At 42.1% G+C, this 17,561-nt stretch overlaps 1 protein-coding gene across 1 annotated transcript in view; it reads left to right on the top strand.

Annotated features, from left to right (window-relative positions):
• Positions 1 to 2,134: 2,134 nt before the first annotated feature.
• ABCC1 (ATP binding cassette subfamily C member 1) overlaps positions 2,135 to 17,561 on the top strand; it is a 48,126-nt gene continuing 32,699 nt past the window's right edge. The window contains 8 exon segments of the mRNA XM_042037169.1: positions 2,135 to 2,185; positions 2,187 to 2,291; positions 2,293 to 2,367; positions 2,369 to 2,476; positions 14,600 to 14,776; positions 15,561 to 15,686; positions 16,083 to 16,220; positions 17,309 to 17,434. Of these exon segments, the coding sequence (XP_041893103.1) occupies positions 2,150 to 2,185; positions 2,187 to 2,291; positions 2,293 to 2,367; positions 2,369 to 2,476; positions 14,600 to 14,776; positions 15,561 to 15,686; positions 16,083 to 16,220; positions 17,309 to 17,434 (891 nt within the window). The 5' untranslated portion in view covers positions 2,135 to 2,149.

Genomic DNA, 17,561 nt, shown 5'->3' on the forward strand with positions numbered 1-17,561 from the left:
AAGTCAATAAATAAAATTTAGGAAGAGCAGAAGTGATGGTGAAGTCAATGTGTTTCCTTAGCCCAGCAGTCGCTGTCAGTGAGTCAGAGCAGTGCGTGCCCCTGGCCACCCTGAGCCTGCTGCCCGGATCCCCAGGGCGACTCCGGGGACAAACAGCTGCTTATGTTTAATGTTACGGCATTTTCACAGTCTAAACATGTTTCTCCGCATCCTTCCAAACTTCTCCGTGACGTTGTGAGTCACTCTTCTATCACACCTGATTTCCCATTGATAAGTTGTTGCAGTTTTCCACACTGTATTTTCTGTCCTGCTTCAATTTGTATCCTACAAAAAAAGGTTCATATAGAATTTTGTGTGGTTCTTTTTTCTGCTTGCAAGGGAATTCCCTTTTAAAACAAGATTTCAGTTTCTATTTCTTGTATTAATCTGTGTTTTAAAAGATGCTGTTACAACAATGGTTTGTGAAATCCGTGTTCAGTGACTTTCTGGTACTCTGAGACCGTGGTTCTGTATCTCTGCAAGTTTGGCCTTGTGTCAGCTCTGGTTTTTCTCCTCCACAATAAATATTTTGAGTCCATTACATTTTTCTTCTGAACTCTTCTGCTTCCTCTCACATTAATTATTTACTCTGTATTTTGACTTTGCTTTGGTTTACAAGGAAATAGAATTAATTGGAAGAGAACTAGTTTGAGGTGGAGATCCAAGTATCATTATTTGAGGAGAAACATCATTAACATGGAGCATGATGACTGGTGACATTGGGACAGTGAAGCTGAGAGAAAAGTATTTAGGATGTGTAACTTAAATTTTGTTAGTCTTTTAGCTTACAATAGTATCTTGAGAAAAACACATGTAGGTAAAAATGTAGTTTTCTAGAAACTCCTCACTTCATGCTTATTTACTGTCTTCTGCATATAAAAATAAAGGGAATCATACTTGAACATTCAGCTGTTCTCTTGCAATACTGTAAAGATTTTAACATGTTATGAACTAAGGCATGGGTTAAACTGACAAGCTCGTAGAACTTCTGACACCCAATGTGTGTGGCTTGATCTTTCTGTGATGATTCTGTTCCATTCATCAATGCAGATGTGCCCAGGGTTGGGCTGGACGCAGCTGCTGCTGCTCTTCGACCTGGCACCCTGAGAATGTGGGATCCAGGGGGACAGACCAGAAATAGTGCAGCTGGATGGACAATCTGGCCACTACCAGCACAGCTCTGAAACTGCAGCTCTGAAAGTGCAGGTGAGTAAAGAAGCAGTCTGTGATAGACTTTTGGTATGTGTGATGCCTGCTTTTAAGTTATCTGTTAAACAAATGAGACCTCTTTTTAACAACTTTGTTACCGTAATTGCCCTGGATGGACAAAAGCATTTTAAATTGACGTTTGTGTGATTAAAGATTTTTGATGTTACTGTAGAGTACTATGTAACCACCCTGCTATTTCCTGCAGCATATGATGCGATTCCTACATACGTACCACCATACTCCAGCTGGTCTATTCTGGTACAGTAGTCAGGCGAGTTGACTGGATTTAACTGATGCATTTTAAATAGGATGTGAAGAGTGCAGCATGAGACACAGCCCAGCGCAACCACAGGGCTGTGCAGTTAGCTCAACTAGTACGTATTTTGATGCAAACCTGGCTGTGGATGTAGTTGTTTTGGTTCTGTTCATGCTAGTCAACTTGAACTAGTTTAGGGCATGAAACCAGTGTAACTGGTTCACGCTGAGAAGTGAGCTATTTGAAGGTGAGCTTAGGCTTTCCCTGGGGCCTTCCCCGAGGACGGTGCCTTGGCTCAGTGCCGCGGGGCCCGGGTGCCAGCGGGGCACTGCGGTACCTCTCCTCGGGGGAAACGTGGGGACCCTGTACCCAGGGGCCGGAGCAGTGCCACGGGGAGGGGGATGCCGTCATGCCCGCCGCTGGCTTCAGTCCGGTCCGGCCCGGCTCGGCGGGCAGGTCCGGTGCGGGTAGGAGGCGCAGGACCCTGGCTGCCGGGCAGGCGGGCGCGGCTGCGGTGCTCCGAGGGCAGCGATTTCGCCCCGGGTACGCCCCGGGTACGCTGCCGGGGGCGCGGGGCATTTCTGCGTTGAACAAAGGCACGCGTTGGGCTCTGGCCGAGGCCCCCGGGCCCGTCGTCCGCCCCGGATGGGGAGGCGTTGGTGGCCCCGCGGGACGCGCTCACCCCCAGCGTTGCGGGCGCAGCCCCCGGTGCCCGCACGCGGCACCGCCCGCCCCCGCCGCACCGAGGCGGGGCCGCGCAGCGCGGGCGGCGGCGGCGACGGGCTCGGCATCCCCGTGACGCGGAGCCAATCAGGGCTCCGAGCTGGCGCTGTCGGCCCGGCCCCGCCCGCCGCCGCCCGGGCACGGAGAGCTGCGGACGGGGAAGCGCTGCTGCGGGAGCCCGCGGTCGCGTTGCCGCGCCCCATGGGGATCGAGAGCTTCTGCAGCGTGGGCGCTTCCGAGCCCTTCTGGGTGAGCGGCGGGATAGGGCCGCGGCGGCGCGGCCCGGCGACGGCTGCCGGTGTCGGCTGCCGGTGTCGGCACGGAGGGATGGCGGGGAGCCGGGTGGGACGGGGATGGTGGCGGAGCCCGAGGGGGCTGCGCCCGGCAGCGGGGCAGCGGGAGCCTGCGGTGCAGGCGCTCCCCCGGGCAGGGCGCGGGGGCTGCGGTGCGCCGCGGAGCGGCCCCGGGCCGGCGGAGGGGCCGGGCCGTGCCGGCGGCTCGTGGTCGCCGCCTGGGCGCGATGTCCCCACGGCCGGGTCGCGGCGGGTGCTGGCGCCCCTCGTGCGCGGGGTTTCCGGCAGGGAGATGCTTGGAGGGGGAAACTGGCGAGGGGGTGCCTGCCCGGGAGACTGGGAACGAGTTCCCGAGTGGCCGGAGCAGGTCTCTGCCCACGCGTTTGGCCGCTCGGCCGCCTTACTCGGGGCCGTGCGGGTAACAACAATAACGGTGCCTGACGGCTGCCGTCACACGAGAGCGGTGCCCGCTCTGGAGGAGGCCACAGACACGCTTTATGTAGCTTTATCGTATGCTTGTACAGCAGTATTTTCGCTCTTCCCTCATCAAGAGTGGTGAGCGCAGGTGCTGTGTGTGAGCTGAAAGCCAGCTGAGCCCAGGTGAGCGATGTGGGGACGTTGCGATGGGGTCTTGCTCAGCTGAGACGCGGGTTCCTGTGCGGTGCCCGCGGGTCCTGGCAGCAGCGAGGCACCTGGGAGAGCAGGACCGGAGTGAGAATTCATCTCAGGAGCAAACCGGTTGTATGTAGAAGGAGGTTGTGTGGAGGAAGGGAAGAGCTGGAAGTTGGGAAAACTGAAGGCAACATAGGGGAAAGAGCTACTTGTGTATTCATCAGATATTTGCGAAATGGTTTTGAGCTAATGAGCTGCCTTACTAGTTAAAAAATTAAATAGATGTCTCAACAAATACCACTGTACTGTTTGTCTCGAACCATTAGGGTATTACTGAACAGATATTTTTAAAATCATCAAGACTAAGGCAGTTAGTTTTTTCCAACTGATCAAAAGTGACTCGGCTGACTTACTTTTACATTGCTTATACTAATATCACTTTTCTCCTATTTCTCAGCTTTTTCAGAACTGGCTAAATTATGGGTTGTCATTATGCGTATTTTTTCTCTCCCCTGGAATGAGAGTTTTCATTTGAAGGGCTAAGAAAATACATGTTTCAGAATTAGTTTATGGAAAAACTGACTTGAGAGAGTAGTAGGATTGTGAAAAAGAGCTGCCAGCTCATACTTTGAGCTGTGGAATTGTAACATCAGGTAGACACAAGAACTACAATTAGGATGTTGGAAGCAACTAGTTTATATAGGATTTCTGACAGCAGATTCCTTTATTAGGAAAACTGTTCTCATGTATATTACAGCCATTTCTGGTGTTTTTGTAAAAACTACTCCATACATTTTTTCCACTAGTTGCACTGATTCCCAATGGTTTGCGATTTGTCATCCTTCTCCAGATCACATGGACTCTGCCTTTAATTTCTTCCAGCTAAAGATCCTATGGGTGTGGTTTGATTTCTGGATTCTTCGAATCCTGGAGAAAAACAATTGTGCACTTGAGTTAGTTGGAGTTAGATGTGCTTGCAAAAATCTTCTTTCATGCTGAACTTGTATTCATAAGTAACACTCTGTTTCCACTTTGTTATTGCATGATTCCCAGTAGGGGAGAGTAGTAATGCCAGTTTGGGTGCTTATGGGTACTCTTGCTGCTGCTTTTTCTAGCATTTCCATTATTGCTGCTATTTAAAGCTGAAGCTGTACTGGATTTTCAGAAATTGTCTATGTATATGCTGTGTTTACTGGGCTTTTAGATATATCCTGTGATTGTGCTGCTGTTCTTCCTGGCTTCTGGACTTCACTCTTGTACTTCTCAGAGCTGGGTGATAGCTGGATACACAGTGGCACGTGTTACTGCGTTCTTGTGGTGGTTGCATTGGCTGTTTTGGTTGGTCCTGGAGCTTTGCTAGTGGAGCAGAGGGATTTCTGGCAAGCTCTGCTTCAAGGAGAAGATGTGTTTTCTGTCAAAAGGGATCCTGAGTTGTGGACAACTCAGTTTTAAATTGTGGGGAAGACTGTGGTTGAAAGGACCTAATGGACCCTTAAAACTGTATACTAATCTTCTTAGCCTTTGCTGGCCAGGATTTTTCTTGTTTGCACACCCAAGGAATGTTATTGTTGAAAGTTCTTGTCTGAGAATTAAACAGATTGGTTTTATTTAATACTTACTCTGAAAGGTCAGGAACCCAAGGAAGATTGCCATCTTCTTCACTCCATTACTTTTTTTCTTTCTCACTGTCTAACCTATCTCTGTGCCCCTACTCTGTGTTAACTTCACTGCAATCAGATTTTACTGCATGTAGTTATTTTATAGAACTTTACTGCATCTTGCTTCCTTTGAACCAGACTCCTTTTTTAGACAAATACTTAACCCTTGCTTGCTGTAGCATCGCCGAGTGTCTTGGAATGAATATTCCATCCATAATATAAAGAAAGGTGCAGCTGTGCAACATAAAGTTACTGTTTACTGATAGCTGTTGATGACAATAAAAGCTTCAAAAGCTGTAGTGGACTTGGGGTAACTTTTTGCACTACTTGCATTCCAGTTCAGTGGATTTAAGGGCCCATTCAAGCTGTAAAAACTTTGTGACCTTACACACTGAGATAGCTTTGGCTAGAGTATCACTGCAGTCTACCTTATTTCAATACCAGCACACAAAAACCCAGAGGTAAAGCAGGGTGAGGAGCACTGTGATTCCGGTAAGCAGGATAAGTGTCACAGCAGATGTAGAACTCACTGTACACTTTGGCCTCCTGACCTGGATGTCTGGAGATATCTGCACATGCACAGTTGGTGGTCTCAGTGCGTGTACATTTTGAAATAATATGCTGGTTTTGCTTTGAATAAAATCTTGGTTTCAGTTTTTTTTCAGAGCTTGTAAAGCCTGCAGTACCATGTTTAGAGAAGTCTTTTCATGTTTGAAGTTGCTAAAGGAAGAGGTTAACAGTTTTTGTGACACTTTGAGATTTCAAAGCTCTCAATAGGGCTTTTATGAAAAAGAAGTGGCAAATACGCATCTGAAACTTTTGAGGTTCTTGCTTATACTTAAGGGAATGTGAGATAAATGGTTTATATAAGTTCCTATCATGTCGTTCATAGGCAGACACTGTTTATTTTAAAGTTAATTTAGATAGAAGTTAACTTCTTTATTTCAGTAGGAATTTAGCAGAATTTTTTCCACAATTTTCTAGTTGGGCTTTTTGTTGTTGAGAAATGATTGAAAGCAAGTAATTGCATTCACTTCTAGGAGAAAAGCAAGCTTTCAGCTTCTCTGTTTTGTTTTGAAAACCAGAGTCCTGTAATGATTCAAGCTGTATCTCTGGCTGTGTAAACTGTGGCCCATTTCTTCCCTGTTGGTTCAGAAAGCTTTTGTGAAGCCTCTTCACTGTTAGTAAAGAAGTGGTATCCACATACTGTTCTAGGTTTAGCACTTCTTTGTGTGAAAACAAACTACAGAAGAAAAACAGACTGGATGAGTGAAGATGAGGCAGAGCCTCGTGTGCAGAATCTAGGGACCAACTTGGAGGGATTGGGCTTTGGTTCCTTTGCTATTATGTAGAGTTCTGTCTGAGGCTTTCAGACATGTTTGTCTGCCTAAATAAATGTATTTTCTTAGTGTTTGTCCAAAGACATTATATTTTGTATTTGGTTGACATTGCTGTAGCAGGAGAGATCCATAATGTAGCTTGATAGAATTTTATTTAAAAAAAAGGTATTCATGTTCTTTAATGCATTACAGTTATTAACTGACATTTGTGAAGTGATACTGTGTGACATAAACAGCTGCTGTGCTTACATTGTTCATGAGGACACCAGTAGTTTTACTGAAATAGACTTCTGAAGAAAAAGCAGTCTTGTTATGTACGGAGCAATTTCATGTTCTGAAGATCTGTGGCTTATGCTGTCACACATCAGATAGGCAGTAAATTGGCATGTCTCTTGGAACCCTGCAGCTTTTTGCACTGTAAGATACGTCTTTAGTGCTTTTTCAGTGTGTTTGTGGCAAAGCTGCGGGAGGGAGGGACTTGGAGGTGCTGTGGGAGAGTACTGGGTGAGCTTGATAACAGCTGAGTTTAGTCTCTTCTAAAGGGTACGCAGCTCAGGAAACTGCTTATATTTGCTGACACAGGAAGGTCATACGTGCACAGCATTTGGAACAGAGGAGTAGCAGAGTGTTAAACACAGAAACTTTTACACAAAATGATGCTTTATTGTAATTAACAGTACATTGCATGATTCTCATGCCTTGGCTGTTGTGTTTTTTGGCGATGAAAGCCAGAGGCTTATTTGTCAGCTTTCTTCCATTTATGAAGAAGGGTCTAAATGTGCATAGAAAAATAAAACTTAGATTAGAAATGAAACTGGTATCCCTTGATCCAGAATAGATAAAATTAAGGGAAATACAGGGAAATTAAGCCTCATAATCTGTTGTTGATGGGGATTTTCTGAACAGATGATCTGTAGTTCTACAGCTGGCAATCCAGAGTTGCTCAGAAAAGTTAAATGAGGAAAAAAATGCGGCAAAATGCCTGAATAACTCATGGTGTTTCATGCAATTACAATGCAGTTTACATTGAAACACTGTGCTATACTGGGACCAAGTGAAGGTCAGTCCGGGTTGTGCTGAAGTCACTCTGGGTCACATCTCTAAAAAGCGTCCTGCCGGGTACTGACCTTTTGCTTACTTTCAGTAGTCAGAACTCCTTGCATTACTGTTTTCTCACTCTTTGCATCTGTGGTACGTTCAGATACAGTTTATCCCAACTTAAGTTATTATCTTAGTCCCTTGGTAAGATTATTACCCAGGTGTGTTCAAACTTCTCAGTGATTTGAGCTCAGGGTACAGGCTGTTGCATTATTAAGCAGAAGCCCTGTTTTTGGTGCAAAAAGGAGATGGAGAGCAGGAATCTTTTTCTTGTATCCTTTTAGGTAACAGTGATTTCAGTGAAAAACTTTGCAGAAGGGTAAGCTCCATCCTTTGGTTCTGAAACTAGTAGTGGTAAATATTTTGTTGTCAAATGGCCAAATGTTTTGTCATGGTAGTTGCAGATATGGCAGGGTACAGAAATGCAACGTCAGTAGAGAGAGGCTGAATTTTAATTTTGTAAGAGCTAATATAATCTGTTAGATGTTTCTCTGACACACACACAAAAAAATAGCCATAGTTTGGTGGCTTTTAGCTTCCTAGATTACAAAGCTCAGCTGTTGTAAATGCTGCAGGTGTTCCTTTCTCTGCTAATTTGTTAGCACCTGCTTCTTATTTTAGGCTAAAGGGGAAAAAAAGTGAAACATGTTTTTTTTCCTTGGAATTTTACACACAGCTCCAGCTGATGTGGTGCATTCTATAATAAAGGATCTCAACTCTTTGTAAATGTTTGGAAACACTGATGTTTGGGTTTGGGACAAGGAGGTACAGACACCTGATTTAAGTTCAGGACCAGTTATTGGAAGGTAGAGGCTTTTCGTTGGGTGTGTTAACAAGTCAAATCTGCATTATGTAAGTCATTACTGTTGAGAACTAAAACCATTTATAACTTGCTAAAACCGTTTCTAATAGAAAACAATATGAGAAATTAAGGGCATTTTATTGTCACTGCAAACACTTACTGGTGTTTTCCGCCCTAATTCTTCTTAATATAAACAATTAAGAAATTTAGGTCTCTTGTTTATTACATGGTTATTATTTTTTGTCACTTTTCCACCTCTTGCTCTAACAGTCTTGTCTTTGACAACATTAAGAGATTTTAAGAATAAAGCTCAGATTTCAGAATTTGAAATGAAGGAGGGCCATGGTGTCTTCCCTTTTCTGAGGTCTCAAGCTTCATGTATTATTTTGGGAAGCTGGGCTAGAAGACTTGCTTATGAATGATTTAAGCCTCTTCACTCAGACCCAGGACTTGCATGTCAAAACCTTAATTGGAGACCTGTATTTTTTGAACTTTTGCTAAACAGTTATTTGTTCTTTCCTTCCCTGACTCCTACCAGCATTTTAACCAATGAGCTTCATGTTTAGTAGCAGGAGTTTTGTTCCATTCATGGTTTTGTGAGAAATCCACAATTGCTTGGTAAGTTTAGTTCTCCTGTAGTAATAAATAAAACTCCAGACTATGCTTTTTTTGCGGGTGAATGTGATCTCCACGAGGGTTGGAGATCTGAATCTAATTCTTAAAACTCAATGTGGTAGTTACCATTAACATTTATTTCACCTTTGTGGCAGTAGAATAACAAAAAGGCAGAAACTTACTGATCTAATTGGGCTGTTATTGGCCCGAAGAAAGGTCTGAGGACTGTGTGGATATGAGCACCTATCCTCACGTGAGCCCACGCAGGGAAGTGCTGAAGTCTCTTCCCAAACTGGCAGTCAGGCTCACACTGTTCATTTGTTCCGTTGCCTGTGGTAAGTGGTATAGTTCTATGCAGGAGCATAATTCCACAATTTCTCCTGGCAGAAGTAGTTTCTAGAGTCTGTGGAGATCTGGGAATGAGATCAAGTATTTGGTTGTGTGGCTTTTACTTTTTAGTAGAATCCTGGGCTTATGTTTTCCAAAAATAAAAAAATATCACTGCTGCCTTTCTTTCATCAAGCATGTAAAAAAAAACTGTTAGAAAAGTATTATTGTAAAACCTGTACAAGTGTCTTAAATTTTTCTTCTGCCTCCTGTTTTGCAGAGTACACCATTAAATGCTACAGTAAAACATTAATTTTATGTAGTTAGCACAGACTTCAAAGGAATTGGCAGTGTATTGAAAGTTTTATGTAAGTACAGCATGGGGTCAGTCTGTGCACCACCACAAAGGTACCATTTTATTTTCTGCACTAACCTCAGTTGCAGGAAAAACAGCTACATTGTGTCACAGGAGAGGTCTGTGCATTTTGAGTGACTTCCTATTTATTAAGGAAAAAAGCTAGAGGAAATAAATGCCAGCTAAGGTGGAAAGATATTTGTCCACATATATTGTGCTACTTCATCTGGACTTGATTCTAGAGCCAGTGGATCCTTTAATGGAAGTAGTACTTTTTTTCAAAATAATTCCAATATAATAGGTATAATATTTTCAAAGGACTTAAAAACACGTAAATAGAAAGTTTGTGATGGTTATTTGAATGTCATGTGTCTCATTTTGTGATTTGTTTACCACTTTTAGGGATTTTGTTACTGTCTACTGCTTGTTTCTGTGAATATTGCTGAGGAGACAGGAGAGCTGCAGGTGTGGGTGTTCCTGCTGCTTTTTTAGGGGCTCTTGAGTACTTTTCTTGTACAAATATCTGTTGCTTGTCTTATCAACTTGTCACTCCCTGTGATGTAGCCTGACAGTAAGCACAGCAGAGCAAATGTGATGCTGGTGAAGGTTGTGCCATGATCATGCTTGTTTAGGCTCCATTCTAGATATGCTCTTAGACAAATGGTGAGCCTCAATACAGGTTTCATGATCTGATTCCAAAATATGAATGGCAGAGCAAAGATGCCATATCAGGTATGAGGGACTTTTAAAGCAAGGTCAGAGTTCCTTTAAAGCAGCTTTAAAATGAGGTCCTTTTCTGCATTCCCCTTACCCCCCTCCCTGTTGTGCACTGATGCAGCTCCTCTGAAGATGTAGGCTCAGCCAGATCTGCCAAATCTCCTATCTGGGGAGAGGCAGGAAATTTGCTGTCCTAGATAAATGCCATGAAGCTATTGGCTTTTAGCCTACACTGAGAGAGAGTGGTTCAGTCAGGTCATGGGTTTATAGGTGCTGTGCTGGGGAATTTTTCAATCCTGTATCTAGAGCTGGCAGATTGTAAGACTTCCTATTTCAGTGGGAAAGTGATGATACTATTATAATGAAAGTTGTCAGCTGCAATTACAGTATTAGTGCCTGAGAGAGCTAATTACTTTCACTCAACTAAATGTAAACATTGCATTAAACAAAAAGTCTTTTTTACTGTTAGGGAGATAAGATTGAGAAGCTTTATCTTGGTATTACAAGGGAGGTTGTTCTTCTGTGGGTGATATTGAAGTAGTGGGTACACAATGTCAGTGTCAAACTCCATTTGAAGGAGTAAGTGTTGACCATGATGTTAAGATTCCAGCGTGGTTTTGTAATTTCATTTTTTACATAGGTGTGTGGTAATGTTTTAAGTCACTTCTGAATCACAATTTGGTTCGTGCAGGTGGGTTTAACAGTGTGGCTAGCAGCCTGCATCTCCAGCACAGTTGCACACAGCAGGCATGAAACTGAGCAATTTGGGTCTCTCCATTTCTGCCAATGAGAATTTTAAAATGTGCCGTTGGTCAAGTGGGATTATTGATGTGAGAACAAGCAACCCCTGGCTGCTCTCTTGACAGCCTTTCCTGGCTGCCAGGAGAGGCAGCCAGCATCAAATACTGTTATTGCTCAGATTAGCCGTGCTGGAGGCATGCAACTGCCCTTGGTCTGTCTTCCCTCAGCAAAGGCAGAATAACTGGTCTTTTGTGTTGCAACTTTGTCTTACAGTTCTTCTGCCAATGTTTTTATCTTGCCTGTTCCTGAAATTTTAGACAGGAATTTGTATAATTATTAATTTTCCTAGGGTTTATGCACTGTTAAATAAGTGGTTTACCTGTGAATAGATCCACTTGATTCTGGGGAATGCCAAGCATTTTTTGTGCCCTTGTTGTAGACAGAGGGTTTAATTTCAGATGTGATAGGAAGCTTTTTTGTGCCGTGAGAGAAAACATGCTACAGGGCACTAAAACTGTGGACTGGTATTTTTGAACCATACTGCTGATGATAGAAATGAAAACTGAGAAATAGGTCAGGTAAATTTAAAAATACCCATCTGCTATTCTGGGAAACTTTAAAATTGTTAAGGAACTTCTGAAAAGAAAAACTAATCTGCAACTATTTAACATCTGAGATATGGTTCTTCTGGACTACACTAAAACTAAGCCAACAGTGTATCTCTACTCTCCCAACATCTACCAAGGAAGGAACAAGGATCGGGCTGATTCTTCTCCAGTGGGTTCCTGCAGTCACAGCTTAAAATAAAGGCTGCTTCCAAATTATACAGTCTAATAACTATAGACCTTACCCCTTTTTTCCTCCTCGTCCTTTATGGCAGGAGGCTGCTAGTTTGGGTAGGCTTTCAGTAGTTGTATCTGTGTCATTTGATGTGACTTTGCAAAGTAGAAGAGTTAACTGATCAGTCAGAGTGAAAATTGTTAATCTTTGAACTGAGAAAAATGGAGTAACTTCATGTTTTAATAGAACTTGATAAAATAGTGTTTCTAAAACTTGAGTCAGAAAAAATGTCATTAATTTGTTAATTAATGTCTGTTAAATACAAAGGTCTGCTTCAGTGAATGTTTCTGCATTTTTCCATGAAGAATTTTTGTTTGTGATGGAAAAAAACAACTGAAACTAGGTTTAAATAAAGCAAAGGAGAAGCATGTACTTTCCACTGGCAGAAGTAGTCTAGACTTGCGTAACTGAACCTGTAATTTAGATGTGAATGCGTGCTGGTTTCGTGATGAGAGTCACGTGTTTTCTAACTGCAGCGGAATCTTCTAAAGCTGTGGTGTCCTCCAAGCAGAACTTAGGGTATGCCTGCCTTCTGTAATGGATCGAGTTCCTCTTGACCATTGAGGGCTGTCACAGCTCAGTTCAGACAGAGTCTGCTGCTGATGTGTCCTACAGACAGTTCCTGGCCTGCTTGGTGAGTCACTCCGCTGGCCCCAGTGCCTTTTGGGCTGGTGTTAACTGGGAAACTCCAGTAGCTGCTGGTCAGTCTGCAGGGCAGCCGCGAGCCAGCAGTGTGAACCTGAGTGGAAGGGTCCTGTGAGGACATGGGGTGCTCAGCAGCAACTGTTGGGTCTGCAGCTCTGTTCCTGTCTGTGCTACTGCCTTGTGTAGATGCAGCCTGAGGGAATTGCACTTGGGGAAGCAGCAGGAAAAGCACTGCTGTCTCTTCTCTTCATGTGTTCCTTGCCTTTTGCCACCTGACATGAATGTAAAATGGAAGGGACTTCTGTGTCTCACCTCTGTGTTGCCATTTCTTTTGTACAGAGAAGTGTTTTTAAAGCTAAGCATGCTCCTACTTGATAGCAACAGCCTCTGGATGAAATCCTGGAAACATATGAAAGAACTGATGTTGCTGTTAAATTCTAGCAGTAGTCTTGCCCAAAATTGCCCATTTCTCCCATCTTTCTGTTCTGAACCCTGAAGTACCATTGCAGTGTACACTCTTGCCTTTTATGCAGAAACAAACACCTCCAGATAACTTGTAAATATGAAAGTCAAATGAAAGGTTGCACGTTTTTAGAATATCCTCCAGCCAATATGCATAGTAGTCATGCATACAGCACTTCTTGCTTTTATTTTGCCACATGGCAGTGATGTGCATTACCTGCCCTCTGACCTTACTGGTATTTGCTAGATTCATTTTATAGCAAGCATTTAAAAACACTGAAAAAGAAGTTAACAACTTTCTAAACAGTGTATAGATCTCCGAAAGTTTACTCAATAAAAAGATGTCAGTGCTTTTGTTTGTTTCTTGTAAAGCTGATTACATCCTGTTGATTTACTTGTATAATCTTACACTGTCTTAATTTGTGAATTGTAAACTGTTCTGCAGAGTCATAAGACTTCTTCTTGGCTGTTGTGCTGGAGTAGAGCAGCTGGGACTTAGAAAGCCAAAAACATTTGCGTGGTGGCTAAATGTAAGGATGACTCAGCTGAAATTTCTGATGAGTTATGCGGTCAGGAAACTTAATAAGTGTGTGGCTTGCTCACAGCGTCTCACAGCCGCTGCCTTGTCACGAACAACTTGTATGACCTCTACACAGATACATTCAAACATAATTGGGCATTCTTATGTTCAACCAGTGTTAGTTCCCTTGAATTGGCTGTAGTAAGCTCAGAGATTTTCGAAAAATGAAAAATTAAAAATGATACAAAGTGAGAAGAATTTTTAGAATGCTGTGGAATTAGAGGAGAAAAATAACAGCTGGGTTTCCTGTGTATACTGTCTGTTGTATCTAGCTGAGAAAGAAATCCTAGATTCTGAAAGAAATCGAGGGAAATGGGGAAGGAAAATGTATCTTCCATTGTTCTTTAGATCTATGTTCTCTTTGTCATTGTGTTTGAAGCTGTTTATTCAGTGGAAGATGGGGGTAAACAAGGATCAAAGTGTGGTGATTCTGGGCAGTGGGATCTGCATTCGGCTTTGATGTTGGAATAGAGGGAACAGGCACTACAGCTCCTTTTGGTTCTGTTTCCTCATCTATAAAACGTGGACAATGGCACCTGTTTCAGTGACCAGCTCAGGCTTCTACAGAGGAGTAGGATTACTGGCTGTCATTATGTCCCTGTAGTGGTACTGGTGTTTTGTGTAGTGTAAGCTGTGCACCTGTCTGAAAAAACGCTTTGCCACTGAAAAGTTAACACTATAGTCAACAAGCCTTTGGGCATGGGACTGCTGCTCTTGGCTCAGTGACTTTTAAGCAGAAGCCAGGGAGCAAAGCTTTGGCTGTTGAATATTGCAGTCCATCTGCAGCTGCAATATTGTGCATTGGATTATTCTGTTGGAGAGTCAAAAATCTACGGCACTTGAGAGAATGTGTTGCATGTGATAATTTTTCAGCAAGGTCAGTGATTTTTAAGGTAAAATTTGCTGCAAGAGATTTTCCAAACTCAGAGCAATTGTAAATATGGTATGAAAACTCACATTACTACTAAATAGTCTGTCATTGTGAATAGTCCTTGTGCCAGTAATTAAAATAGTTACGTTTTTATTACTGTGAGCATCAGTTTTGGTTTGATTGTATGGTGATTTATCTTGGGTTTGAGAATTGTGTTGAGAGAAGTAGGAAAACACTGGGTTATGTCGATTTACATTCTCTTCTCGTTGAGTAGGAAATGAGCTTCAAGGGTGAGCCTTTAACTTGGTTATGTGCCTTGTTGTGGATTTTTTTGTTCTGAGTCCCTATTTCTGATTTTCAAATACTGAAGTTCAGTGTTGGCTTTCTCTGTAACTTAGCCTGTTTTCTTGCCCCAGGATTGGAATTTGACATGGCACACAGAAGATCCAGACTTCACCCCATGCTTTCAGAACACAGTCCTGGTCTGGATTCCTTGCATTTACCTGTGGCTCTGCTTCCCAGTGTACTCCCTGTACCTTCACCGTCATGACAGGGGGTATATTCAAGTGTCAAACCTTAACAAAGCCAAAACGGTACGTGAGTCTTTGAACAAAATCAGAACTTAACAGGCTTGTTTGGAAATTGGAATCTATTTTCAGCTATGTTTTAGCACAGTATTTTTTTGAGCCTCAGCCCTGACCCACGTGCACACTTCAGGTATAACTTATTTGTTCTGCTTGTGCTTGATTTCCCAGCCTTTCCTGTTTCCATTGCCCTTTTATAAGGCTTTCTGAAATCTACCCTGGCATTGCAACAAGCATGCAAATCCTTTTAAAGACCAGTTGGAGAAGACTATTTTAAGGCAACTCAATCTCAAAGCCCATATTTCTATCATAAAAAGAATTTATTACCCTGCCAGCTTCTTAAATTACACAGTATACATTTCTAGAGCTGCTGCAGGTGTTCTATTCTGCTTCAGTTGTGAAACAGGTACTTAATGATTTTGGATTTTTTCTTCCCTGTAGAATAAGTGCAAAGTTTTAAGATGGACTTTTATTCTTTTTTTATTAAGAAGAATAGCATAGTGTATTGGAGAGGTTTTTGCCTCTGCAGTCTGTTATTCAGGAGTGAGATTGACCAGCTTTCTGCTTCATGATAGACTGAATTACATGGTATTAAAAATCAGTAAACTTTTTTCTTCTAGTTGGAATTCAATAATTAAAGCCAAATTGCTTTTCTTTTGTGCATATGGTAGAATTGCCCAAACAATAGGATCTGATTATGACTCCTGCTAACACGTAACATCTAGTGTTCATCTGTATATTGTGCTGCATTATCTTTGTGAACTGATGCATTAAAGACACTTTTTTCTTGCAGGCTTTGGGCTTAATACTGTGGATAGTCTGCTGGGCAGACCTTTTCTACTCTTTCTGGGAAAGAAGTCAAAATATTTTTCGAGCTCCATTTTTTCTTGTTAGCCCTACAGTATTGGGTATAACAATGGTAAGTTCTTCTGCATGGCCATTGTCCGTGCAAAGCTTTAACCAATAACACCATGTTGGTATTATTCACAGTGCTGTAATTCTTTAATTACCAGAAAAGTAAAGAAGTAAAAGATTGGCAGCTTTTGGCAGTGCTTTTGTGTATGTGACTGTTTATTTCTATGTAATGTATATTCTTTTCCCTTTTTTGCCCACTCCTTATCTTTACTGATACAGAGAATTTTCTATTTAAATGTATTTTTGAATTACACTTAAAATTTCAGAGATTTAGAAGATCTGGGAGATACTGGATTAGAAATGTTAGATAAGCAGACTTTAGCACAGTACCTTTTACGTGTGCATAACCTATTGTAAAACTTAAAATTTGTGAATATGTTTTCATCTTATTTGTCTACAGTTGCTGGCCACATTTTTAATACAATATGAAAGAATAAAAGGAGTCCAGTCTTCAGGTGTAATGACAATTTTCTGGTTCATCTCATTGTTATGTGCCACAGTGGTTTTTATATCCAAAGTAAAACATGCCTTAAATATGGTAAGTGGTTTTTAGCCTCATTCAGTTGAAAATAATCCCAAATGCTGTAGTGGTAAAGTAGTTGCTTGGTAATTATGCCAGTCAAATCAGTTAATGATTCATTTAGTGTACCTTCATTCCTTGGGTTGTAACAGCAAAAGCAGCAAGAATTAATGACTTCTGTTTTGAAATGCTCATGAAATTCATAGTGATTTTAACTGTAGCAACAGTTGCCAAGAAAATTGGGTTGTCTGGTGGAGAAAGCGGATGTGTCTGCTCAAGTACACTCAAAGTGTGTAATCTTTGATATCAAACTGCTCTGGCTGGGAGTTTACATCATCTTCCTGTTGATTATACAGTGGATTTCCTGAAACACTTTGTTCAGTGCTGGTGTGGTCTCACCTGCTTGGACAAAATCAAAATGAAATATTTTTATGCTAATTTGCCCTGTAGTAAGGCCTTCAAATAACAGACTAATTGTGGAGCTGCTTCTTGAACCTTTAAGCTGCATTGGGAATTTTGGGAACTTTCAGCCAACTTTTGTCTTCAGCTGTTGGGAATGGGATTTTACTGAGAGTGGGTGTCCATCTATCCCTGTGCTTTGATTTCTGTGGCTTATGTGTTATGCATCAGTCCCAGACAAAAAACTGAAAGAACCTCTGAATTTTGCACACAGTGGAACAAAGTGTAATCTAAATTCTGCTCCTCTAATTCTTATCTTCTATGTGCATACTAACTCAAAAACTTGCTTTCAATACTCTTTGCTACCCAGTGCATAAATGTCTTGCTCCTGTAAGGAATGCACTGACTTCAAATTGGGGCTGTGTTGGCACAAACCATGTGTTAAGGAGAACTTTTTACATAAGAAATCCATGCTTGTATTTTTATGGTAGTGACTGAATAAAAATAAATATGTCTTTCACATCCTCTCCCCTCGCATTACCTTCCCTTTACCAAAATAGACACTGACTTTAATTTGCATGGGGGTGAGTAGTGTAGCACTTAGTTTGCAGAATTTACAGTAAGGAGCTGTTTTCTGTTTAATCGTAACATGTTATTTAAAATTAATTCCTCAAGCATTCTAATTGGAATATTACCTTCCTTTGCAGGGTGCTGATGAGGATGCATTTCGTTATGTCACCTTCTGCATCTACTTTGTCCTGGTATTAGTAGAGCTCATCCTGTGTTGTTTTCCAGAGCAACCACCTTTGTTTTCTGAAACAGTAAATGATCCTGTAAGTGTGTCTGTAGTATCACACGTGCAATATTCTGTGTAATGAGCTCCAGGGCCATAATCTCCCAGATGACAAGTAATTAAAATTGTGCTTTTTATTTGGTGATGCAAAAGAAGCCCATAACATG

Source organism: Corvus kubaryi, unplaced genomic scaffold, assembly GCF_017639235.1.
Source record: "Corvus kubaryi isolate FWS band 111438036 unplaced genomic scaffold, C.kubaryi_AGA036_p1.0 37387, whole genome shotgun sequence".
Taxonomy (NCBI): Eukaryota; Metazoa; Chordata; class Aves; order Passeriformes; family Corvidae; genus Corvus; species Corvus kubaryi.